The 27,500-nt window shown below is 43.7% G+C and overlaps 2 protein-coding genes across 2 annotated transcripts in view; one reads left to right on the top strand and one right to left on the bottom strand.

The window, feature by feature from the left end:
- Positions 1-27,500, top strand: part of LOC143296914 (NAD-capped RNA hydrolase NUDT12-like) — a 127,263-nt gene that overhangs the window by 24,348 nt on the left and 75,415 nt on the right. The gene's annotated exons all lie outside the window — the stretch shown is intronic.
- LOC143297335 (ras-like protein family member 12) overlaps positions 1-27,500 on the bottom strand; it is a 57,738-nt gene that overhangs the window by 1,449 nt on the left and 28,789 nt on the right. Inside the window, exons 2-4 of the mRNA XM_076609628.1 lie at positions 24,330-24,386; positions 19,423-19,496; positions 2,077-2,264 (exon numbers count right to left, since the gene is read on the bottom strand). Of these exons, the coding sequence (XP_076465743.1) occupies positions 2,077-2,264; positions 19,423-19,496; positions 24,330-24,386 (319 nt within the window). The remainder of the gene's footprint in view (positions 1-2,076; positions 2,265-19,422; positions 19,497-24,329; positions 24,387-27,500) is intronic.

Here is a 27,500-nt window from a genome sequence, read left to right as displayed (position 1 = left end):
CCTGAAGGAAAACAATTCAAACTACAGAATATCTTTAAAAACGTAGAACAAATTTGATTAGTGATGTAAAGCAGAAACCGAAGTAACGACACAGGCAAAGAACCATATTTCCTTTTTTTCCCCTCTTTTATTTCTTGAACATATTTTTACTCCTCATATGCAGTCAACGGTTTTCACTAAAGATCATCATTATCAAACATATACTCTCAAACTTCACACCATTACATTTAATTATCATGATGGATGTGCGTGTGAAGAGCATTCCAGTTTCTAAATGGAACAAAGGCCAATTATTGTAATAATATTTAAACAACAACAACAACAACAAACCCCAAACAAACAAACAAACAAACAAAAAACAACATAGTTTTTGAAGATGAACGTGCTTTTTCACGAATTCCAAAAAGGAGTAGCTTTTTTCTTCTTTTTTTTCCCCCGTCACTGCCGGAGAAAAGTTAGAACAGGCTTGGATGTAACAGTCAGTGACTTTAGTAGTGCACGTACATCTGGTCTTCCTGACCTGACTCACAGAGAAGACAGCATGATGGAAACATTTGGAATGGGAGAATGTGTCAGATCCGCTGATCATGATGTTGTCGAAAGCGCTTGACTTGTCCAGAGAGAGTGTTGTGTAAAATACACCCAAACGTGTGTTTAACTCTTTCCTTACGAACGGCGAAAGAGAAGACGTTAACAGCGTTTCACCCCAATTACCATCATCAAAGTATTGCAAGTGGAAGGCTCTCATACTGAAGAGGTGAATGTTGACAAAGAATACCACACTTCTGACGACGGAAGTTAAAAGTTGGGTCATTGAGACACCCACTGGACATCCGAGGGGTCTGTGTAGAGGAGAAGAGAGGACTGGCCGTACTGAGTGAGTTAATAACGATTTTGTACCTGTTTGTCCAGGCCCAAAAGTCGTGGTAAAAACAGGGAAAGTTTAAAACTTTGACAGATCTGTTTTATGATCGTATATCAATGAACAGCTTTGACCGATGATCCGTTTCCAACACACAACTTTCGGTTTTGATGGTGAACAAAAATTCAATTTGAATTGTTGTATATAAATACTGGTGACCACTCTACCGTTACCACCCTTACCTTTTTACCAGTTACATCTTTCAAGCTGCCACATCTCTTTCTCGATCCATTTTTACGTACATCTTTCCCTGTCGCTTGTCTCCCTGTCTTTTCTTGGTCAGCTGTCACGCTTTTACCTGTATCTTTCCAGGTCAGCTGTCACGCTTTTACCTGTATCTTTCCAGGTCAGCTGTCACGCTTTTACCTGTATCTTTCCTGGTCAGCTGTCACGCATTTACCTGTATCTTTCCTGGTCAGCTGTCACGCTTTTACCTGTATCTTTCCAGGTCAGCTGTCACGCTTTTACCTGTATCTTTCCAGGTCAGCTGTCACGCTTTTACCTGTATCGTTCCAGGTCAGCTGTCACGCTTTTACCTGTATCGTTCCAGGTCAGCTGTCACGCATTTACCTGTATCTTTCCTGGTCAGCTGTCACGCTTTTACCTGTATCTTTCCAGGTCAGCTGTCACCCTTTTACCTGTATCTTTCCAGGTCAGCTGTCACGCTTTTACCTCCAGGTCAGCTGTCACGCTTTTACCTGTATCTTTCCTGGTCAGCTGTCACGCTTTTACCTGTATCTTTCCAGGTCAGCTGTCACGCTTTTACTTGTATCTTTCCAGGTCAGCTGTCACGCTTTTACCTGTATCTTTCCAGGTCAGTTGTCACGCTTTTACCTGTATCGTTCCAGGTCAGCTGTCACGCTTTTACCTCCAGGTCAGCTGTCACGCATTTACCTGTATCTTTCCAGGTCAGCTGTCACGCTTTTACCTGTATCTTTCCAGGTCAGCTGTCACGCTTTTACCTGTATCTTTCCTGGTCAGCTGTCACGCTTTTACCTGTATCTTTCCTGGTCAGCTGTCACGCTTTTACCTGTATCTTTCCTGGTCAGCTGTCACGCACGTGGCTGTACCTTTCCAGCTCACTTATCACTCACCTGCTGCACCTCTTCAGGTGAGCTTGTCACACCTTTCCCAGGCCAACAGTCAGCACTCACCGGTATCTCTCCAGGTCGATCTTGTTGCCGACCAGAGCAACGGGGCAGTCTCGCGCGTGTCTCTTGAGGTAGTGGGAGATGTTCTCCACGTACTCTCGGGCTGTCTCGAAGCTGGGCCGGCTGGTGATGCTGTACACGATGACAAAGGCGTCGGCCCATTTGAGGTAGCGGAGAGGGTCGCTGTCCTCCTGAACACACATCGTACGTCGTTAACGACTCGGATTACAGCTTCAGTTTTAGTATATTGCAGCGATTTCCACTTTTAACATTTTCAAAGACAGATGTCGATTAGGAAGCGTCAGATCTCGCATGTACGCTACACCACATCTGCGTGAAAAAAAAAAGCAAAAAAAAAAAAGCAGCAGATGAACTCAATGCGCTGATCTCAGGCTTTGAGAGCCAATCCTAGGTTTGTGAAAAACATTAACAAAAAAAGATACTACTACTACTACTACTAATAATAATAATGATGATGATAATGATAATGATAATAATATCATTGTTATTATTAAGAAGAAGAAGAAGAAATGAAATAAATGAATAAGTAAGTACATCAGTTAGAACATAATGACACGGGGAGAGGAAAGCTGAATGAAAATGTCTCTCAATCTCATTCAGCTAGATTAATTGAAAAGAAAAGTTGTAGATCCATACCCGTGTTCGTCCCCAAGTTTTAAATGACTTTTAGACGGGCGCAATAGCCCAGTGGTTAAAGCGTTGGACTTTCAATCTGAGGGTCTGGTGTTCGGATCTCGGTAACGGCGCCTGGTGGGTAAGGGGTGGAGATTTTTCCGATCTCACAGGTCAACATTTTGTGCAGACCCGCTTTTGCCTGAACCCCTTTCGTGTGTATACACAAACAGAAGATCAAATACGCACGTTAAAGATCTTGTAATCCATGTCAGCGTCCCGTGGGTTGCGGAAACAAGAACATACCCCGAATGCAAAACCCCGAAAACGGAGTATGGCTGCCTACATGGCGGGGTAAAAACGGTCATACACGTAAAAAAATAAATAATAAAAAAAGCCCTCTCGTGTACATGCGAGTGAACATGGGAGTTGCAGTCTACGAACGAAGAAGAAAAACTGACAAGAAGAAGAAGAAGAAGAAAATTAATGACTTGTTTTTCATAAGCTTTGAATCTAAAACACTTTTTAAAATTTTCATAAAGTACACGTAAAGGGAGATAAAAGCACAAATGTGGCTCGAGATGAATAGCGCGCGCGCGCGCGTGTGTGTGAACGATCTAAGCACTGGCAGCCTTAATTTTACGCCTGGGGATGATAATTATGTGGTTCGGTAGGTCCAGTCAGTTCCAGCACCGGTGGGAAAGGAGCAAAGACTCTGATTTGAGCTTTGTGATCTTCTCTGTCGTGCGTGCTGCTGCCATGTGAGCTGAATTTAAACTTTCGTTTTCAAACCGCTGTCTTCTTCAACAGGAACAAATCGTTTACATGGCAACGTTTGTTCAGGTGAACACTCGATTAAAACTGAGAGAAACATACAAACTGTGACAAATGAACAATGAACAAATGTTTTATTGAGGGTAAACTGGATAAGCTGAAAGCTTTTACAACATGCCCTCACTCACACACAAACATTTATTCAGTTCTTTTTCTGTCACATACACACTCAAACGCACAGTCGCGCTTACTTGCTCACACACACACACACACACACACACACACACACACACACACACAAAAGCGCGCCTACTACTACTACTACACACACACACACACACACACACACTGACACACACACACCCACACGAACACACACACACACACACACACACACACGCACACGCACGCACAAAAGATGAAAAAGAAAAAGAAATCGGAGAGAGAGACCTCAGAACTCAGAACGTTTTTTTTATCAGTCAAGGATTAAGATTTTAGGCATCGCCTATTCTTCCAATCTGTCCTTGAGAGATCGAGAGACATCATGAGATCATTGGGAGAGAGACACAGAGACAGAGAGAGAGAGAGAGAGGGGATAGGGCATGAGGCAGACTGTCAGATCGGGAGACAGACCGTGAAAAGTGAAACCATAACTGCTGCCTCAGTGGAGGGGAACTGCATGGAATGTAGTAACCTCCCCCCCCCCCCCCCCCCCCCCCCCCCCTCTTTCTTTCTCTCTTATACCTGCCCGCGTGTTTATGTCAGTGCGCCAGGCGCGCAGTAAAGCTCAATATAGTTACTTCGACTCTATTTTCGTTTGCGATACCGTTAATCAAAAGGGCCCAGCCACTTGGCTGACTTGAATTCGGCGCCATGTTTCAGTTTTTCCCCTTTTTCTTTCCTTGCTTCCTGTTGTTGTTATCTGCCGAGTGATGCAGCGCCCCTGACGGCGAGGAAGACACTGACTATACACAGAGCAGAAGCAAGCCACTCACGCCATCGCAACAATTCGGGAGGACCGTAGTAGACGTCTCCCACCACTTCAGCAGATTGATTGTGATACTTGACTGCGATTTTTCTTTACACTGTGAAGAGGAGGAGGGGAGGGGGTGGGGTGGGGGGCAGGGGGCGGGAGAGGGGGGAATAGGGTTGATATACAACTAGCTGATGGCCGGAAAGGGGGGAGGGGGGGGGGGGGAGTTGGCGAGACAGACAGAATTCCCTTTTCATTTTCTCACAGATTATTCACAAAGAAAAAAAAGAAGAAGAAAAAAAGAGTATGTAAGAAAGAGAGAGAGAGAGAAAAGGAAAGAGAGGGACACACATAAAAAGAGCGAGACAGAGAGACAGAGAGAGAGAGAGAGAATCAGAATCAGAATCCATTCAATGTAAGGCCAAAGCCCCATTTGAAACAGAAGAAAGAGAGTGTGTCGGTGTCAGTGTTGCGTGTTTGTGTGTGCGTGTATTGCGTTGTGTGTGTGTGTGTGTGTGCGCGCGCGCGTGCGTGTATTGCGTTGTGTGTGTGTGTGCCGGTGTGTGTGTGTGTGTGTCAGTGTGTGCTTGCACGCGGCGCGCACGCTCAATTTATGTCTTTTGTGTTCCCTTTGTTCATGGAACTGTTACTTGTGAAGTACTTTCGAGGTTCAGCCCACTTGGCTGACGTCACTTCAGTCCCTTGTCCCTGTCTGGACCCTTCATCACAGACGTGATCAGACCCCCCCCACTGATCTAAAAATAGACTGGATCACACCCTCTGGATGTCATGGGACTATGCACACAGCAGCCGTGGGTTTATCACCGATGCCATCCCACTTGATTCGGGCAGACCGTTACTTCTTCTGCCAGCCACTTGTGAAGACTGATGTACTGCGTGACTGCTTATATCATTCCTTTGTCTGATCCCCCTCTCTTCAGTCGCCTACCCCCTTCTCCACACCCTTCCGCCCCTGTCCCACCCCTGCAGCTACCCATTGTCCTTGGAATAGCGAGGGGTTAATGCAAGGGAAAAGAGGTGAAGAATGTGGGGTTGGCGGTTAAATAATTTCTTCCAACAGCTATAACAATGCTTAGAAGAGATACCTTCTTTAGCATGTGCTTGCCGCTTGCTCGCTCGTGCGTGCGTCAGTGCATGCTTGCGTGCGCCGGCGCGCATGCATTCGTGCAGTGCCGGTGCGTCTATGAGTGCACACACAGGCACGCACGGGCACACCGGCGAACAAACGCTGACACCATCAATGTGAATGGAATCACAGACGTCAGGATAGGATGCGAAGGGGTGGGGAAAACATTTTCATTCGGGGAACCCCCTGCCGTGCGGGAGACGACTGACATGTCCTAGTCACCGATTCAGGTTTAACTCTCTCCATACGAACGGCGAAAGAAACGACGCTGACAGCATTTCACCCCAATTACCATCATCAAAATATTGGAAGCGGAAGGCTCTTATACTGAAGAGGTGAATGTTGACAAAGAATACCACACTTCTGACGACGGAAGCTAAAGGTTGGGTCATTCAGACACCCACTGGACATCCGAGGGGTCTGTGTAGAGGAGAAGAGAGGACTGGCCGTACTGAGTGAGTTAACGTGGGATGCATGGGGCATGTCGGGAAAACTTCACTTGTTTCTCTCCCCTTGACGAAAACAACAACAACAAAAAACAACAAAAACCACACACACACACACACACACACACACACACACACACAAAACACACAAAAACCCCAACTTCGGGCTGTTAACCGAATTGTTGCCTTCGACTTTAAAGGCCATCAGCATTTCTGTCACAGGATGGCGTCTGTGGTGGATGACGTTTCACTGACGCCCAGAAATCTTTCAAATCCTGCCCTCCTTCCTGATTTTAGAAAGAATATTATAGGACACTCATATGGGCAGAATCTGACGAAAGCAGTAAGTGAGAGCGAGTGTTTTCTCTCCGTAATTTCCTGTTTAAAAAAAAAAAAAAAAGATAATGAAAGCATACTATAAGCCGTCAGTGTGGGTAAAGCGAAAACATGTAAAGCGAGTGGGAAGTTCACCTGATTTCAGAAGCTGTTTAAATGATCCGTCCGGAGAAGGTTTTCTTCCCAGTTTCAGTTTCAAGGAGAATCCAAAGAGCGTGGACTGACCCATATACGCTACACCACACATGCTGAAAAATAGAGAGAGAGAGAGAGAGAGAATGGGGTGGGTGGGGAAGATGCCTCTTCGCGCAATGTTAGCGTGCTGGTCCAGTGTGGAAAGCCTGTTGTACCAAGGCTGCAGAGGAGACAGAAGGGGAGGGGGCGCTGAGGGAGAAAGGGTTAATAAATTCTCCGCTGTTTGCTGTTGATTTATTTTTCTTACTGTATATTATCACTTTTTTTTTTGTCTTCTTGATACACATATAAGGAAATCGCCCGCACAGATAAAATGGCGAGTTTTCATACTCTGCGTATTCTCGATTACATGTTGCTGTTAGGTAGTTTTTGACCGCTGTGTTGGGTTGTCCAATTTTTGTTAAGGAAAGAAATAAAGAAATAAAGGGTTTCCAAGGTAACTTGACTGCGTTCAGATCACATTGTTCCACTTTGGGGCTGCGAGGATCATTGCACGCACGCACTCACGCACAGAAATCTTACAATTTGTTTGCCCGTCTTGTGGCAATCTGTGTCAATAGTTCTTGTTGTTGTTTTTTAACCTCTTGTCTTTCTGTCTTCGTTTTGTACTGTCTTTCCATTTTCTCCCTCCCCACTTCCCCCCCCCCCCCCCTTCAGATCTTCTTATCTGCATGATTTCCAAAAAAACATTCTGCCAATATTGGCCTCTTCGTGTGAGCTGTGTATTCCCCCATGTACCCCATACCCGTGTTCCCTCCCGCCCCCTCCCCACCCCGAAATATTTATCCTGGTTTTTGTTATATTTTTTTTCTTGGAGGAGGGCTTTTCGTTGTTGTTTTTCCCAAAAAGAGCATGAAAAGTGTGTGTGTGTGTGTGTGTGTGTGTGTGTGTGTGTGTGCGCGCGCGCGCGCCCATGTGTGTGGTTAAGTAGATGCAATTTTAGGAACCAAGTGTTCATAGACGGAATATGTATGCGCAACCATAAAAGCTACAAGTATGAAAAACTCCATCAGTATATTTAAGTATTCATACCACACCCAAAACTACAAAATGAGAGCTGTGAAAACGGTGGTTTATTTTGTTTGAAATCCCACAGTGCTGAAACTGCGAATCTTACAAATCAGAATACACAGACTGGAAGGAATGTGAAATCCGCGTGCCATGATTTTCTGCACTGAAACATACTGACAACAGATAACTCGCTCAACATGAAAAGACCCGGGGACACACACGCACACACGTGCACGTGCACGCACACACACACACACACACACACACATAGAATGAAAGAGAAAGAGGGAGAGAGACTGCAACAGAGCCAGATGTGTTCTCCGGTTGTGTGGATGTAGTTTATACGCATGTATGTGCTTATATAGGCAAACAACAAGTAACGTCGACACACGCGCACACAGGCACCCACACACGCACGCACGCACACACTCACACGCCGTACGCATGCGCACACTCATTATACGGTACGTTAACAACACTAAATTAAAATCCGTCTCAAGTTGGGAAAAACAGTTCTGCAAAAGCGCTGCGAACGCAAGGTGTATCAAACTGGCACATGCTCAAAGCACAGTACAGAGACAACACGAGTGTAATTCTACGTAGCCAACCCGTCTGTAACTGAAAGCTACGCCCAAGGCACTGCGTGTTATACGTTAAGTATGCTTATCAAACTGTCTCTCTCCCCCTCACGCACTCATTTTCTCTATCTCACTCCCTCTGTGTGAGTGAGGAAGGAATGGGAGGTGAGAACCTGTGCGTGCGCTTTCAACAAAATTATATCCCCTCCCTATAAAAAAAAAAAAAAAAAAAATCATATTTCATATATCTCGTTTTCTTCGTCACGGGAAAAAAAATGCGAACAGGTGGCATAATGTAGACTCTCAAGGTATTTGTATTTGTATTTCTTTTAATCACAACAGATTTCTCTGTGTGAAATTCAGGCTGCTCTCCCCAGGGAGAGCGCGTCGCTACACAACAGCGCCACCCATTTAAAAAAAAAAATTTCCTGCGTGCAATTTTATTTGTTTTTCCTATCGAAGTGGATTTTTCTACAGAATTTTGCCAGAAGCAACCCTTTTGTTGTTGTGGGTTCTTTTACGTGCGCCAAGTGCATGCTGCACACGGGGGACCTCGGTTTATCGTCTCATCCGAATGACTAGCGTCCAGACCACCACTCAAGGTCTAGTGGAGGGGGAGAAAATAGCGGCGGCTGAGCCGTGATTCGAACCAGCGCGCTCAGATTCTCTCGCTTCCTAGGCGGACGCGTTACCTCTTGGCCATCACTCCACATGGTCTGGCCAGCGTATCCGTTGGTCAGGTATGTACCTATCCCTCCATTCCCCCGCTCCCTTCATCCAATCCCTCGTCACGCCCCCCCCCCCCCCCCCCCCCCCCCCCCCCCCGCCCCAACCCTCTCCTTTTCTTGAAGCAGATGAAAAGGATATAGATCTAACCTCAGGCTTTGAACCTTTTCGAAACTAAAATTGTTGATCTTCATTTTTGCACATGCGCTGTTTCAGTTCAGAAGGAAGGAGAATGGTTAGTTTTGGGTTTTTTTTTTAAGCATATTCACGCACATAATTCGCGTATTTTGAGTCTTATGCCCACGTGAATATGCACGTTCATCTGTCAAATCGGATTTCTCAGTGGAGTGAGGCGTGTGTCACAGACAGCCATCTCCTTGCAGCAGTCAGCTTCATTCTTTCATCAAGCGCTGTTCACCGCTGCACATGGGACAGCCATCGCTCCATCGTCTTTCAAAAATACTACAACTCCGATGGTTACCGTGCTATACGGTGATAATGTCATCCGTTTACTCTCGTTATTCGGTTAACTATGATGGTGATGATGTCAGCCTTTCACTCTTGTTATTTGGTTAATTATGGTGGTGATAATGTCAGCCGGCCACTCTTGTTATTCGGTGAATTATGGTGGTGATAATGTCAGCCTTTCACGCTTTTTATTCAGTTAATTCTGATGGTGATAATGCTATCCTTTCACTCTTGTTATTCGGTTAATTCTGATGGTGATAATGTCAGCCTTTCACTCTTGTTATTCGGTTAATTATGATGGTGATGATGTCAGCCTTTCACTCTTGTTATTCGGTTGATTATGATGGTGATGATGTCAGCCTTTCACTCTTGTTATTCGGTTAATTATGATGGTGATGATGTCAGCCTTTCACTCTTGTTATTCGGTTAACTATGATGGCGATAATGTCATCCTTTCACTCTTGATAATGTCAGCCTTTCACTCTTGTTATTCGGTTAATTCTGATGGCGATAATGTCAGCCTTTCACTCTTGTTATTCGGTTAATTATGATGGTGATAATGTCAGCCTTTCACTCTTGTTATTCGGTTAATTATGATGGTGATAATGTCAGCCTTTCACTCTTGTTATTCGGTTAATTATGATGGTGATAATGTCAGCGTTCACTCTTGTTATTCGGTTGATTATGATGGTGATAATGTCAGCCTTTCACTCTTGTTATTCGGTTGATTATGATAGTGATGATGTCAGCCTTTCACTCTTGTTATTCGGTTAATTATGATGGTGATGATGTCAGCCTTTCACTCTTGTTATTCGGTTGATTATGATAGTGATGATGTCAGCCTTTCACTCTTGTTATTCGGTTAATTATGATGGTGATAATGTCAGCCTTTCACTCTTGTTATTCGGTTAACTATGATGGTGATAATGTCAGCGTTCACTCTTGTTGTTTGATTCATTCTCGACAGTGATAATGTCAGCTGTTCACTCTTGTTATTCAGTTTGTAATGTATTACTCTTTTTTGTCACAACAGATTTCTCTATGTGGAAATCGGGCTGCTCTCCCCAGGGAGAGCATGTCGTTACACTGAGAGTGCCACGCTTTTTTTTCTTTTCCTGCGTGCAATTTTTCGTATTTGCTTTTCCTATTGAAGTGGATTTTTCTACAGACTTTTGCCAGGGACAATCCTTTTGTTGCCGTGGGTTCTTTTATGTGCACTACGCGCACGCTGCTCACGGGATCTCGGTTTATCACCTCATCCGAATGACTAGCGTCCAGACCACCACTTAAGGTTTAGTGGAGGGGGTGGGGTGGGGGGAATACTGGCGACTGTGCCGTGATTCGAACCAGTGCTCGCAGATTCTCTCGCTTCCTAGGTGGACGCGTTACCTGTAGGCCATCATGCCACGGTGATGATGTACGCCGTTCATTCTTGTTGTTTGATTTATTCTCGACGGTGATAATGTCAGCCTTTCACTCCTGTTATTCAGTTTACTCTGCGTGGTGATACTGTCTCGGTTTGTTATTCATGCTGTTGATTTCAGCCTTTCACTCTTGTTATTCAGTTTACTCTGCGTGGTGATACTGTCTCGGTTTGTTATTCATGCTGATGATTTCAGCCGTTCACTCTTGTTATTCAGTTTGTTCTCGATGTTGATAATGTCAGTCGTTCACTCTTGTTTTTTGTTTTATTCTCGACAGTGATAATGTTAGCTGTTGACTCCTCTTCTTTGAGTTATTCTGCATGGTGATAATGTCAGCCCTTCACTCTTGTTATTCAGTTTATTCTCGATGTTGATAATGTCAGTCGTTCACTCTTCTTGTTTGAGTTATTCTGCATGGTGATGATGTTCGCCGTTCATTCTTGTGGTTCGATCTATTCTCAACTGTTCACTCTTGTTGTTCGGTTTATTCTCCACTGAAACTGACGTGTCCCGTTCAGTCCGTGTACAGACACGTGGGGTCCCCTTTGTGGAGAACGTGTACCGCTCACTTCCCTTCTCTGACGACAAAACCCAGGATGTACCACTAACAGGTACAGCGAAGGGGAAGGTCCGAATGACAGTTATTACCGCAGGTGTCTGCATCGCCCGGGCCTGGCTGACGCCAAGGGCATGCCAGCCACTTCCCCGTCCCCCCCTTCGCCCCCTCGTCCTGTTCCCCCACCCTCCCCGGCCCCCGAAAATAAATAGATAACAAGCCATCACGTAGTTTCAGACTGAAATGGATATCAGTACCGTTATGTCATATTCTCAGTCCCTCCCCCCCTGTGTGTGTGTGTTTTGTGTGTGTGTGTGTGTGTGTGTATAAACAATGGGAATTCATTTACAGCTCAGTCTTTTGTAAGAACCATGTCTCTCAAAACAGGCGGCGTGATTGCACTGGCTTTTAGTGCTGCAGCAGCCTAAGGGAGCCAGTTGGCCTTTGGGAACACCATCCCAATACCGGTTGTCCGAAAATCCTCTTAGCCGAGAGATAAGAGTGTAACTTGGGCAAGATACTGTCCACCACAATCAACATTCCAGTCCAGACAGTTGGCCTTGGAGTTGCCTGCTCTGCTGTTCGCTCTGATGGTCGTAGTCGGACACAATTGACGATAATGTATGTATGTGTGTGTTTGTGTGTGTGTGTGTGTGTGTGTGAATGTGTGTGTGTGTGTTTGTGTGTAGTGTGTGTGTGTGTGTGTGTGTGTGTGTGTGTGTGTGTGCATGCATGCAAGAGCCAGGTAGGAAACAGCCGAGTGACAATGTTTTTTTTTCGTCTCCCTACCTGTCTGTTTGGTTCTCTGTTTCTCTCTGTTTATCTGTGTTTTTCCTTCCATATTTTTTCTGTATAACTGCCTAATTACCTTTTTATTTATCTATCATACATCATACATACTCAAACACACACTCGCGCTTACTCAGCTGCTCACACACACACACACACACACACACACACCAGAAAAGAAACACCCCCCAAAAAACCCAAAAAATCAGAAACACTGCAGGAAGGAAACGGCGTACACTGAACAACCCCACGGCGAACGGTGCATCAATAATTAAAAAAAAACCTCTATCACCACACACTGCCGTCAGGAGCCTGATATGAAGTGATTAGCCACAAAGAGGACTTGACAGAGCGGGAGAGATGCAGCAGCAGGCAGAGAAGGGACAGACATCGTGGCGCAGTCCCAGTTATGCCCGTTTACAAGGTGATTAGGCGGTGGGGGTGGGGGTGAGGGGGGGAGGTATGGGGGGGGGGGGGGGGGAATGGGGGGGGTCCTTACCTCCACAGGGGGGTTTCTGCCTACAGGAAGATAGGAGTTGATAACGTTTCTGATTCAAAGGTGGGGTGTGGGGCTGGAGTTGGGAGGGGGGGGGGGGGGGTGGGGGTGGGGGTGGAGAGATTTGCATCAAAGAGTTGTTGTTTTTTGTGTGTGCGTAATTTGCAAGATTTATATATATATATATATATATATATATATATATATATATTTTAATACTAAATTTATCATGATTATTATCATTATTATTATTATTATTATTATTATTATTTTGTTGTTGTTGTTGTCGTTGTTCGTTGTTGTTGTTTAAAAATCCTGGTTGAAAACTGGTTCTTTTGTCCAGAATGTGGAACAAAAATATCAACAACAATTCTACTATCGTTTTTGTTTTGTTTTGTTACACACTCACACCAACGAAGGTACATGCTCATGCACACACAGACACACAGGAACACTTGCACACACAGATACACACACACACACACTCTCTCTCTCTCTTTCCCTCTCTCTCTCTTCCCCCCTCTCTCGTTCTCTTTCCCCCCTCTCTCTCCCCCCTCTCTCTCTCTTTCCCCCCTCTCTCTCTTTCCCCCTCTCTCTCTCGCTTCCCCCCCTCCCTCTCTCTTCCCCCCTCTCTCTCTCTTTCTCCCCCCTCTCTCTCTCCCCCCTCTCTCTCTCCCCCTCTCTCTCCCCCTGTCTTTCCCTCTCCCTCTCTCTCGCTTCCCCCTCTCTCTCTCTTCCCCCCCCCTCTCTCTCTCCCCCCACCCTCTCTCTCCCCCCTCTCTCTCCATCTCTCTCTTTCTCCCCCCCCCTCTCTCTCTCCCCCCCCCTCTCTCTCTCGCTTTCTCACGAACATGCACAAGAAAAGGGAGATGGGACATGGAGCACAGGTCAACACCATGACTTCACAATGATTTATTATTAGACGGGGCAATAGCACAGCCTTCACTGGTAAACCAATCAGGCCGGGGTAAAATTCAACATGGGGGTGGCACGAAGCAAGGCACACACACACACACACACGGGCAAGAAGAGCGTGGCCCAGAATCACAGGTTCAGCTCCAACACGTGTCTGTCAGGTATCGTCCAAGTTTGGGTTGGCCCTAGATCAGGAAAGTGCCGCTCTGGGCTGAGACAGGCTCTGATCAGATGTTTGGACATGATGAATTGGTCTCCGGAAGTAAAATTTTTTGTGAAACAGGTGTGTTAGTGTGTGTGTGTGTGTCTGTGTGTGTGTGTGTGTGTGTGTGTCTGTGCGTGTGTGTGCAAAGGGGCTGAGTAAGAGTGGATGGATAGATGGATGGATGGATGGATGGATGTGTGTGTGTGTGTGTGTGTGTGTGTGTGTGTGTGTGTGTGTGTTTGAATTCGCGATCACGGTAGCTAGTCTGATTCATCAAATGAATAATCATATTTTAGAAAGAAATAAAAGCACATGTATTTAGAAAAGACGGATGTACCATATATTTATTATCAATACCCAAGTGTAACAGGGTGGAGATATTTAATACGGAGATGGAGATATCTGTCATCCCTGAAACGCTTCAACAACAGAACTCTATCAGAACAGAAGACAGACGAAACAGACGAGCAGTTAAAGCGCTGGAACTTGGAATCTGATAGTTCTGGGTTCGAACCCAGTTCGCGGCGACTTGGTGGTTAAGGGAGGCGACTTGGTGGTTAAGGGAGGCGACTTGATGGTTAAGGGAGGCGACTTGATGGTTAAGGGAGGCGACTTGATGGTTAAGGGAGGCGATTTGATGGTTAAGGGCGGAGATTTGACGGTTAAGGGAGGCGACTTGATGGTTAAGGGCGGAGATTTGACGGTTAAGGGAGGCGACTTGATGGTTAAGGGAGGCGACTTGATGGTTAAGGGCGGAGATTTGACGGTTAAGGGAGGAGACTTGATGGTTAAGGGAGGCGACTTGATGGTTAAGGGCGGAGATTTGACGGTTAAGGGAGGCGACTTGATGGTTAAGGGAGGCGACTTGATGGTTAAGGGCGGAGATTTTTCCCATCTCCGAGGTCAACAGATATGAAGCGAAGACCCGCAAGTGTCTAACCCCCCTAGGTATATATACCCACGCAGAAGACCAAACACGCACGTTACAAAAATCCCGTAATCCGTGTTGACATTCGGTGGGGGTATGGATATAAGATCATACCCAGCATGCACCCCCACCCCCGAAAACCGAGTATGGTTGCCAATATGGCGGGGTAAAAACTGTCACACACGTATAAACCCAATCGTACATACCAGTGAACGTGGGAGCTGCAGCCCAAGAGCGCACATGAAGAGGAACAGAAGGAATCACGCAGCCTTGAGAAAAAAAGGCCAAAGATACTGCATGTCACACAAAGTCAAGCACATGCAGGAGAAAACACCACACAAGTCAAACGAGCTGTCCGAAATTCACGAACTGTTCAACCTTAGTTGAGACCTATGCCTCTCCTCTCACAAGGAATGCACTGCGCATCTCATGACTTTTCAGCTTTAATAAAGCGTAATTAAGTCTCCAGACGCTTTTTTTGGGGTGGGGGTGGGGGGGGGGGGTATTATCAATATACACAATAATCACTCCGGACACCTCCAAGTTCTTTTCCCAAAATTATGATCTTCGGCACGAACGCCACAAACAAAATAGCTACCCATTGTCAGAATCCGTGAAAACGCAAACTGATCTTCAGAAACTCCGAATCTTTCTCTCATTTTACGACCGCACCAATCTATTTTGTTACCGGTTAAAAAAGAAAAAGAAAAAAAAGAGTTAGTGAGATTCTCGTGATAGCATCAGACGCGCATGCGTAGTGCGAGTCAAAGCGTAAAAGCGATTCTTGACCATCTCATACGTTTGTGTATGTGCAAGTAAATGTGTTGATTCAGATGGCCGTTCGTGGACATCATGTACGAAGTGATGAGGCTTATACACAAATTAATTTCCGAATAAAATTTAGCGGCTTTCCTCGTCTCCTTATCAGAAATGTGTTCTCGCGAAAGATCCTTAAGATCCGCGTGCTGATAATGATGTGCTTAAAAAGAAAGCGCTGTAAATCACTGAGAACGTGACTTTTACCGACAAACGATGACGGTAGATAAAGTAAGACCTTCACACCAAGGGGTAAAACATGACAGCCTTTTTTTCCCCTTTTGAAATTCAGTGTTCTGGGTGCATGAGATCTCCTTTGAAAATATTTCCCATGGAATATTTAAGATTGATGGCCCATTACACGGCATGATTTGGCTGCACCTTGCAGATGTATGCACCACTTTTACTTCCATGCCAAGTACACGTAGTTTCTATTTTTTTTAACTCACTCAGTACGGCCAGTCTTCTCTTCTCCTCTACACAGACCCCTCGGATGTCCAGTGGGTGTCTGAATGACCCAATCTTTAGCTTCCGTCGTCAGAACTGTGGTATTCTTTGTCAACATTCACCTCTTCAGTATAAGAGCGTTCCGCTTGCAATATTTTGATGATGGTAATTGGGATGAAACGCTGTTAACGTCGTCTCTTTCGCCGTTCGTATGGAGAGAGTTAACAAAGAATGATAAAACGACTGTTAATTATCAATGTGTCAATATTCAACATCAAAATGCAAAAGTTTTGTAAAGAAGAAATGAAATGTGTAGCATGACAGTAAAATGACCACGTGTTTCTTGCTTCTTCGCAAGTTTTGTTGTCTTCTCATAGGTGCAAAATTTGATGTCTACTGTGTACTCGTATTTCCAGAGATAATGAATTTGTGAAAGTCTGCCAAGTACACACGCGATCACCCAAGCACACACACACACACACACACACACACACACACACACACACACACACACACACACACACACACACACTCACACACTCACTCACTCACTCACTCACTCAATAATAATACTCAAATGTATACATTAATATTCTGAACAAAATTCTTCTTCTTCTTACACACACACACACACACACACACACACACACACACACACACACACACACACACACACACACTCACTCACTCACTCACTCACTCACTCAATAATAATAATACCCAAATGTATGCATTAATATTCTGAACAAAATTCTTCCTCCTCCACACACACACACGCACATACACACACACGCGCGCGCGCGCGCTCTGATATGCTCTATCCCGAAAGAACATACTTTCACAGGAATAGTCTGTCGCGAGAAAAGATAAAGAGCACACGCTTTCAACACAGCACAAACCAGGGAAGTTTGCGTTTTATACGCTGCACTTAATTTGAAAAAAAATGTGAAACAGGGCTGCAGTGATGAGTTTGGTTTCATGCTTGTAAACTGAGTTAACAAAATGATGATGGAAAAATGCCTTCCAAATAAAACAGGAGAGCACGCTCATGAACCCATGGTGTGTGTGTGTGTGTGCGTGTGTGTGTGTGCGTGTGTGTGTGTGTGTGTGTGTGTGTGTGTGTGTGTTTATGTGTGTGTGTGTTTGTGTGTGTGTGCACTTGCGTGCGTGCGTGCGTGCATGCGTGTCTGTGTGTGTGTGTGCACGTGCGTGTGTGTGTGTGTATCTGTGTGTGTGTGTGTGTGTGTGTGTGTGTGTGTGTATGTGCGTGTGTGTACGCGCGCGCGTGTGTATGTGATAAACTTAAGCAAATTCATGTTATCTGGAAACGTTTTTGTTAACACGAGTTTGGCTTGAAAATACAGTAGAAAATCACATATTTTTCCACACATTCTAATTATAGGGACAATGCACTTCTGGGAGAAGGCACAAACATTGTGAAGAAGCAAAAAGTGTTCCCTCTGTCTTTTCACTGTTACACTATTATTTCTTTTTCTTCCAGAAAACACATCACCATTGTCTTATATTTCGACGCATTGATTAATTGTAGTCATTTTATCGATTTTTTTGTTAAGATAGTAACTTCTTCTGCTTAGTATGGAAGTTACATCGATGCATCGATGTATTTACAACCCAGGAGCAGCAAAATGTTGCCATGTAAGGGGACATCAATGTGATTATAGAATGGGAAATGTTTTTAACGGATCTTACTCATCCAAAACATGAAGTATGACTCAAGGCATAAATGTCTGTTGTGTCTTTCACTCAGTGTGGTTGAACTCTTTCCATACGAACGGCGAAAGAGACGACGTTAACAGCGTTTCACCCCAGTTACCATCATCAAAATATTGCAAGCGGAACGCTCTTATACTGAAGAGGTGAATGTTGACAAAGAATACCACAGTTCTGACGACGGAAGCTAAAGGTTGGGTCATTCAGACACCCACTGGACATCCGAGGGGTTGTGTAGAGGAGGAGAGAGGACTGGCCGTACTGAGTGAGTTAACACTGTACCAATCTACATTCGCTGTTTTGTCAGTAAAAGTAGACTTCTTCTCACTGACTTCCTTGCATGAGATTAATTATTAGCTAGCAGGTCGCTTCGACAGATCGCGAAAAAGATATTGTAAGGAGGCGAAGGAGGCCGCTTAGTTTTATTCAGGGAATGGTTTGTGCAAAGACCTCATCACTTTGTGCATAATGTCTACGAACGACCATCTAAACTTACATCATTCAGGGAATGGTTTGTGCAAAGACCTCATCACTTTGTGTATAATGTCTACGAACGACCATCTAAACTTACATTATTCAGGGAATGATTTGTGCAAAGACCTCATCACTTTGTGTATAATGTCTACGAACGACCATCTAAACTTACATTATTCAGGGAATGATTTGTGCAAAGACCTCATCACTTTGTGTATAATGTCTACGAACGACCATCTAAACTTACATTATTCAGGGAATGATTTGTGCAAAGACCTCATCACTTTGTGTATAATGTCTACGAACGACCATCTAAACTTACATTATTCAGGGAATGATTTGTGCAAAGGAAAAACGACGATCTGAATCAACAGATCTAGGTGCCACACTCCTTTGGTTCAAGCGAGTTAAACTTAATTCGCACTATGCATGCGCGTTTGAAGAGTTCTGTGATAACTGAGAGACAAAACTTCCGCAATCATTTGGAGAGAAAAATTCGTTATTTTCTTTAGATGAGCGTTCGTTTTCACGGAATCCGACAATGATCTGCATTTCATTATCCCACCCCCACCCCCACGCCCACACCCTGCCATGATTAGATATTACAGAGTCAGTCACTTTCGTAGTGTGTGCTCCTCACGTCATCCTGACTTGTCACAGATATGACGTCATGATCGAAATGTTCAGAGAGGAAGAACGCGTCCGATCCGCCGATCATATTAATTATGTCGAACAATCTGGACCTGTCCAGAGTGATTGTCGCGCGTACATTATTCAGGAAAATGCATTTTGCAATTTTATATTGATTTAATAAAGCCAGAAAATGGTGATGGAGACGGGGGAGGGGGTGGGGTGGTTTGAAACTGATAGATCTGTACACTGATAGATCTGTACAATGTTTGTAAAACAATAAAACAGCGATCAAAGTGAGCTACTTTAGCTGGATGGAACTGTTCGGTTTCCAGCAGATAACTTTCGAATCGACAAACATTATTGGGAGCGCCTCCTGGCGACCTAACATCGACGGTTCCCTGAGGACTGCCGACGCTGGAACTGTGACGGACGAACCCGAGTGTGGCCGTGTATGGGGGAGAATCTAAATGAGCGGCGTGGGAGTAATGCCACTGAAACGGTGCAGATGATGGGGCTTCAAAAATAAATAAATAAATAATTATTGGGAGCAGTATAAGAATTATGTACTACGTGGAATGTTTGTGCCATATAAAGTACTGTCTTATTATTGTTAATATTTATGTACATGATATTATTTTCCTTCGTTACCTTATCACAGGTGTCCATGAGGTGAACGACCAACTCCACATTGTCCCAGTCCTCGTGTTTCGTGTACTTCCCCTCTGCACACAGCACGTCTTACACGTTACACATTTATCATCACGTCACATGACATCAAATCACACAGCACGTCTTACACGTTACACATTTATCATCACGTCACATGACATCAAATCACACAGCACGTCTTACACGTTACACATTTATCATCACGTCACATGACATCAAATCACACAGCACGTCTTACACGTTACACATTTATCATCACGTCACACGACATCAAATCACACAGCACGTCTTACACACGTTACACATTTATCATCACGTCACATGACATCAAATCACACAGCACGTCTTACACATGTTACACATTTATCATCACGTCACATGACATCAAATCACACAGCGCGTCTTGCACGTTACACATTTATCATCACGTCACACGACATCAAATCACACAGCACGTCTTGCACGTTACACATTTATCATCACATCACATCACATCAAATCACACAGCACGTCTTACACGTTACACATTTATCATCACGTCACATCACATTAAATCACACAGCACGTCTTACACACGTTACACATTTATCATCACATCACATCACATCAAATCACACAGCACGTCTTACACACGTTACACATTTATCATCACATCACATCACATCAAATCACACAGCGCGTCTTGCACGTTACACATTTATCATCACATCACATCACATCACATCAAATCACACAGCACGTCTTACACGTTACACATTTATCATCACGTCACATGACATCAAATCACACAGCACGTCTTACACACGTTACACATTTATCATCACGTCACATGACATCAAATCACACAGCACGTCTTGCACGTTACACATTTATCATCACATCACATCACATCACATCAAATCACACAGCACGTCTTACACGTTACACATTTATCATCACATCACATCACATCACATCAAATCACACAGCACGTCTTACACGTTACACATTTATCATCACGTCACATCACATCAAATCACACAGCGCGTCTTACACGTTACACATTTATCATCACGTCATATGACATCAAGTCACACAGCACGTCTTACACGTTACACGTTTATCATCACATCACATCAAATCACACAGCACGTCTTACACGTTACACATTTATCATCACATCCCCTCACATCACATCACATCACATCACATCACATCACATCACACATCACATGACATCAAACCAGTCAGAAACAACACAGCGCAACACAGTGACATACAAAATGAACGCCACGTGATCCAATACATAACAATGTGGTGCAGTGTACGTGTAGACCCTGTATTACGAAGCGAACTGATCCGATATTACACAGTTTCAGTTTCAGTAGCTCAAGGAGGCGTCACTGCGTTCGGACAAAACCATATACGCTACACCACATCTGCCAAGCAGATGCCTGACCAGCAGCGTAACCCAACGCGCTTAGTCAGGCCTTGAGGATATTACACAGCGCATGAACGATCGAGGAGATACAGTGCATGAACGATCGGTGACACTATGTATGTTATGCACACGTGTGAATGACTGCTGTGAAAACTGAAGGTGCTTTGACTTGTCTGCGTGAAAGTTATCTCCGTATTGATACCTTTACTACAATTATTATTATTATTATTATTATTATTATTATTATTATTATCATTATTGTTATTTTAAGTAGTATTAGTAGTAGTATCATTATTGTTGTGACAAAGCTATTCAATCTGTAACATCTGGTGGTTTTTGCTTGCTTGTTTTCATGTTGTTTTTTGTTGTTGTTGTTGTTGTTTTGTTTTTTTAGAAGTCTTGCTAAAATAAAATAATCATAATGGTAATAAAATTGGAAATGAAATTATGAAAAAAAGTATAATAAATAAATCAGTTGATTTGTAAATAGTTTGAATACATAATAAAATAAGGAATAAAAGAAATACGAAACGCAATAAACACAGTAGATAAAAGGTTGGTATTATGAATAAATGAATAGCAGGGATAAACAGATAACAAAACTATCGTCTTCTCTTCCATTTCTCTTGCACCCTCTTGTTTTTCGTCAGCTTCCTGTTGTACAAGTGTTTCCGTCTTCTTCTTCTTCTCCTTCTTCTTCTTCCTTCTCCTCCTTCTTCTTCTTCTCCTTCTTCTTCTTCCTTCTCCTCCTTCTTCTTCTTCTCCTTCTTTTTTTTTCACTTTCTTCTTTTTCAATTATTAGTCATCATAAATCGTCGTTGTCTTCTTCTTCTTCTTCATTTTCTTCACTTTCATCTTTTTCAGTTATTAGTCATCATAAATCGTCGTCCTCGTCGTTGTCTTCTTTTTCTTCTTCTTCTTCTTCTTCTTCTTCTTCTTCTTCTTCTTCTTCTTTTTCTTCTTCTTTTTTTCTTCTTCTTCTTCTTCATTTCTTCTTCTTCTTCTTCTTCATTTTCAGTTTCTTCTTCTTCTTCTTCATTTTCTTCACTTTCATCTTTTTCAGTTATTAGTCATCATAAATCGTCGTCCTCGTCGTTGTCTTCTTCTTCTTCATTTTCTTTCCCTCTTTTCCTTCTTCTTCCTCTTCTTCATTTTCAGTTTCTTCCTCTTCAGTTTCTTCTTCTTCTTCTTCTTCTTCTTCATTTTCAGTTTCTTCTTCTTCCTCTTCTTCTTCTTCATCATCATCATCATCATCATCATCATTTTCTTCTCATTTTCTTCACTTTCATCTTTTTCAGTTATTAGTCATCATAAATCGTCGTCCTCGTCGTTGTCTTCTTCTTCTCCTCCTCCACCCTTTTCTTCTTTCTGTTGTTCTGCTTGTGCTTCTTCTCCTGCTCCACTCTTCCTTCTTCTTCTGCCCCATTCTTCCTTCTTCTTCTGCCCCATTCTTCCTTCTTCTCCTGCTCCATTCTTCCTTCTCTTCCTTCTTCTCCTGCCCCATTCTTCCTTCTTCTCCTGCTCCATTCTTCCTTCTTCTTCTGCCCCATTCTTCCTTCTTCTCCTGCTCCATTCTTCCTTCTCTTCCTTCTTCTCCTGCCCCATTCTTCCTTCTTCTCCTGCTTCATTCTTCCTTCTTCTCCTGCTCCATTCTTCCTTCTTCTTCTGCCCCATTCTTCCTTCTTCTCCTGCTCCATTCTTCCTTCTCTTCCTTCTTCTCCTGCCCCATTCTTCCTTCTTCTCCTGCCCCATTCTTCCTTCTTCTCCTGCTCCATTCTTCCTTCTTCTTCTGCCCCATTCTTCCTTCTTCTCCTGCCCCATTCTTCCTTCTTCTCCTGCTCCATTCTTCCTTCTTCTTCTGCCCCATTCTTCCTTCTTCTCCTGCTCCATTCTTCCTTCTCTTCCTTCTTCTCCTGCCCCATTCTTCCTTCTTCTCCTGCTCCATTCTTCCTTCTCTTCCTTCTTCTCCTGCCCCATTCTTCCTTCTTCTCCTGCTCCATTCTTCCTTCTCTTCCTTCTTCTCCTGCTCCATTCTTCCTTCTTCTTCTGCCCCATTCTTCCTTCTCTTCCTTCTTCTCCTGCTCCATTCTTCCTTCTCTTCCTTCTTCTCCTGCTCCATTCTTCCTTCTCTTCATTCTTCTCCTGCTCCATTCTTCCTTCTTCTTCTGCCCCATTCTTCCTTCTTCTCCTGCTCCATTCTTCCTTCTTCTCCTGCTCCATTCTTCCTTCTTCTCCTGCTCCATTCTTCCTTCTTCTTCTGCTCCATTCCTCTGTTCGTCAATTCTTTTTTTAATGTTTTGTTCAAAGGCGCCTTCTTCAAGGGGGAGGGCCCTATATATACCTCCGTCTCTCTTTCTCTCCTCGTTCGCCTTTACAAATTGTGAAGCTAAAAAAGAAACTGTATTCTGCAGCTGAAGTGAGGAGTATACACACCAAGCAAGCGTTTTTTTCTTCTTCTCCCCCGCCCCCCCCCCCCCTCCCCCTCCCCAATGTATGCAGCCAAGACTAAACTAATCGGACCAGAAAGCAGATGTTTTACATCTGTCCTGTCCTGGCTTCACGAAAGGAAAAAAAAAAAAATCGAAACGGCGCGCAACTGAGCGTTGGGCGCACACGTGAATACAGATGCGACTCAATCGCACACGCGCACACACACACACACACACACACACACACACACAAGCATGGTGCCAGAAAGTTAAACGGTTAATGGAAAAGAAACAAAACTGAATCCTGTTCGTTAAGTCCTCTTTTGGCAAGGGAGCAGATGAAGCCCAAAAATTTAATTGATGAGAAAAAAAAAGGGGGAGAGAAGAAAGAAAGATTTTTTTTTTTTAAAGAGAAAAAAAATGAATGAAAGTGGATTATAACGAGAATAAATTTAAAGAAAGAAAGAAAGAAGAGAAAGGGCAACGAACTTAGTATTCAACCGAACCGTTGAAAAATCTCAATGAATATGCCACTTTCTCGTTTTGCATAAGCAAGGACAAAATCCGGTTTATATCAACCTACCTACCTACCTACCTGCCTGTCTCTCTGTCTGTCTATCAATCTGTAAACAGAGATACAGAGAGAGAGAGAGAGAGAGAGAGAGATCAAATTCCTTCATTGATGGAATCACTTTATGTGGATACGGGCGAATATATAAACATACATAGATACACACACGGATACATACACACATACGTGAGAGAGAGAGAGAGAGAGAGAGAGAGAGAGAGAGAGAGAGAGAGATCAAATTCCTTCATTGATGGAAGTACTTTATGTGCATACGGGCGAATATATAAACATACACAGATATACGGACACATACATACATGCAGGAGAGAGAGACAGAGACAGAGAGAGAGAGGGGTGTGTGTGTATGTGTGTGTGTGGGGGGGGGGGGCAGGAGGGGGGCGGGAGGAGGGAAGAGGTGGGGGGGGGGGGGGGTTGAGTTCCCACCCTGATTTCGTGGAGTACTCACCAAGATCAGGGTCGTATTCCATGATGAATCTCTTTGTGATGTACTTCACAGTCAGGGCTGAAACATACCACGTGTGTTCTTTTGAAACCATATTGCAAAAATCATCATCAGCATTGTCAAATTTGCAGTGGTGGTAGTAGTAGAGGTTGTGGTAGTAATGTTGTGGTAGTTTGTAGTAGTAGGAGTAGTGCTAGTAGTAGCAGAAGTCCACTTCCTTTGCGTTAGCTGTGCTTGACTATGTATGTATACATATGTATGTGTACATAACTACATGCATGTATATGAATGTGTATTGTGTGCGCGTGCGTTTATGTAAGTTTGTGCCTGCCTATGTGTGCGTATGTGTTAGGGTAGCTGTTAGATACACATGTATTGTTAAAATGTATGTACGCAGTGTGTGTGTGCGTGCGTGCGTGCGTGTGTGTGTGTGTGTGTGTGTGTGTGTGTGTAGTCATATTTTGGGGTGTGTGTAACATAGATGTAATGTTTTATGTTAACAAAGCGTTTTTGTAAAGCACCTAGAGCAGATTTCTGGATAGTGTGCTATATAAGTGTCCATTATTATTATTATTATAAGTACTAGAGGGGGGGGAAAAAGACAGGGGACGAATTATATTAAATGTGAGATATTTTATATTGTGACGTTTAGGGATTTTAATAACAACAACAACAATAATATTAATGCATTTCTGCAGCGTTTCAAACCCCTCAAAGCGCTTCACATCAACAGGACACAAACACACAGACACACACACACATCAGTACACGGACGCACGCACACAGAAACTTCACACATGGAAGAAATAGATTCTGATCCATAGACACAGAAAAGGAATTATGTGCCTCAATTATGTAGTGACTGTTTGAAAAAAAAAAACCGTTTTATTTTATTCTTTTTTTTTTGTAAAAACTCTCAGCAGTTTGTTACATGAACTGCTGAAGTCACGTGAGTTCCTTCCCTTGCGATGTGAATAATTTCATACTCAGGCCCCCTTTCTTCCCCTTTTTTTCTGTTACTGCTCTTTGTCTTTTGTGCGAAATGAAAGGAGCGAATACGTGCGTGTCTAGAGTTGGTACCTTGCAATAACTAGACAATAAACCAATGAGAAGAAGAAGAAACATAATAACAATAATGATAATAGTAATAATTATAGAAACAATAATAATAATAATAATAACAATTATTATTATTATTATTATCGTCATTCGGATGAGACGATAAACCGAGGTCCCGTGTGAAGCATGCACTAAGCGCACGTAAAAGAACCCACAGCAACAAAAGGGTTGTTCCTGGCAAAATTCTGTAGAAAAATCCACTTCGATAGGAAACACAAATAAAACTGCACGCAGGAAAAAATACAACTAAAAAAAAAGGGGGGGAGGGGGGCGCTGTAGTGTAGCGACGCGCTTAGGAGAGCAGCCCGAATTTCACACAGAGAAATCTGTTGTGATAAAAGGAAATACAAATAATACAAATAATAATAATAATAATAATACCCCCCAAAAGTGCCAATAGAAGTGTCAGCCAACTGACCTAACTCAATCAACAACACAGACCACCAGTCACAAACTTTCTGACGTGTCAAGGCAGGTGCGAAATGCAATGCCCATGGCAGCAAACCAAGTGTCCATTCGGGGTACATGGCCTCCCCCCCCCCCATCTCCATCGCTGCCACCCGAAACCCGTGTCGACAGCGAGGCTGGTCTATGGCCAAAGGTCAAGGACTTGGTTTAATTACCACCCCTGAAAGCCGGGGGATTCGCGGGCAAGTGGGCAATTAGTCCGTTCTTCACGTGCCTCGTCTACTACCTGCTTTACCTGTTTCTCTCTGCTTGTGTGTGTGGGGAGGCGTGGGGGGGAGGGGTGGTGGTGGTGTATGTATGTGTGTGTGTGTGTGTGTGTGTTCTCAGCAACTGCTGTCTTGGGTTTGTTTTGAGAAAACATTCCAAGTGAAATGGTACATAATTCCACAGTACTGAATCAGTTTTGGGTCCTTGGGGGCGGGGTGGGGGGGAAGGAATTATACATGCTCAACGTATTGAAATTGGAAGTAAGTTTGTTTTTTGTGTGTGTGTGGGGGGGGGGTACTTTTCGGGGGTTGTTGAAAGGGAGAGGGTTGTCTTATAAACATTGCACTTGCATCGTTCATATAAGTTAAACATGGATACATCAGTTTAAAACCGCAAGCGAATCAGCATGTAAGCATGGGCCCAAGATCTCTCAAGGCTCACGTGGTGGTTCTTGAGAAAACAGGCATACAACACTTGGTTTCATTCTCTCTCTCTCTCTCCAACCGAATCATTGTGATCACACACACACACCCAAGATCAAGATAAGATCTTCATTCCCATAAAAACAAAACAAACAAACAAACAAACAAAAAAACCTTAGCAAATCTTATCCACAGTATCTCCTGACATACAAACGTATTGAAGATCCTTGTCTTAATGAAATATAAAAGTGATATGTGACGCAGCACGCAAAAACCCGGCTAAAGTCGGAGTTGATCTTTTTTTCTTTTTTTTTTTTTTACATATTTGTACTTTCAGAAAACTTACAAATCACAAATCAACATACAAAAATGTACTTGAACACTGTTATGATCGATAATGTTCAGAGTCTATGAACAGATTAACCCATCTGGAACCTGGAATCTCTCTGTCTGTCTATCTGTCTGTCTGTCTGTCTCTCTGTTTAGTTTACAAGATACGTTTGCATCTCTCTGTCTCTCTCTTTGTGGTGCGGGCGCGTGTGTGAAAAAAAAATGAACATATACATACCATTCTGTGTGTGTGTGTGTCTCTCTCTATGTCTGTCTGTCTGTCTGTCTCTGTCTGTCTGTCTCTGTCTCACACACACACACACACACACACACACACACACACACACACACACACACACACAGACGCTAGGTGAACTTCACATGGTGTGAAGACAGACAGACAGAAAGAGATTTTATCCCCGTTCTGAAGAAAATGACCCAAAAGGCAAAGCATTCCTTTCCCGGCCCCTGCTGAAGTGGAATGGGAAAGACACACGCGGGCCTGCTTTCGCTGTCAGTTCCCAGTTGAGCTGACTTTCCCACCTGTCGTACATATGTCAAAACAACCCACAAAATAGCTCTGAGCTCATCAACAGGTAGATGGCGGACAAAACATTCCTCACATGCT

The sequence above is a fragment of the Babylonia areolata genome, chromosome 22 (assembly GCF_041734735.1).
Source record: "Babylonia areolata isolate BAREFJ2019XMU chromosome 22, ASM4173473v1, whole genome shotgun sequence".
NCBI classification, from domain to species: domain Eukaryota; kingdom Metazoa; phylum Mollusca; class Gastropoda; order Neogastropoda; family Buccinidae; genus Babylonia; species Babylonia areolata.
The sequence above is the reverse complement of the archived record's forward strand: the minus strand, read 5'-3'. Positions and strand labels throughout refer to the sequence as shown.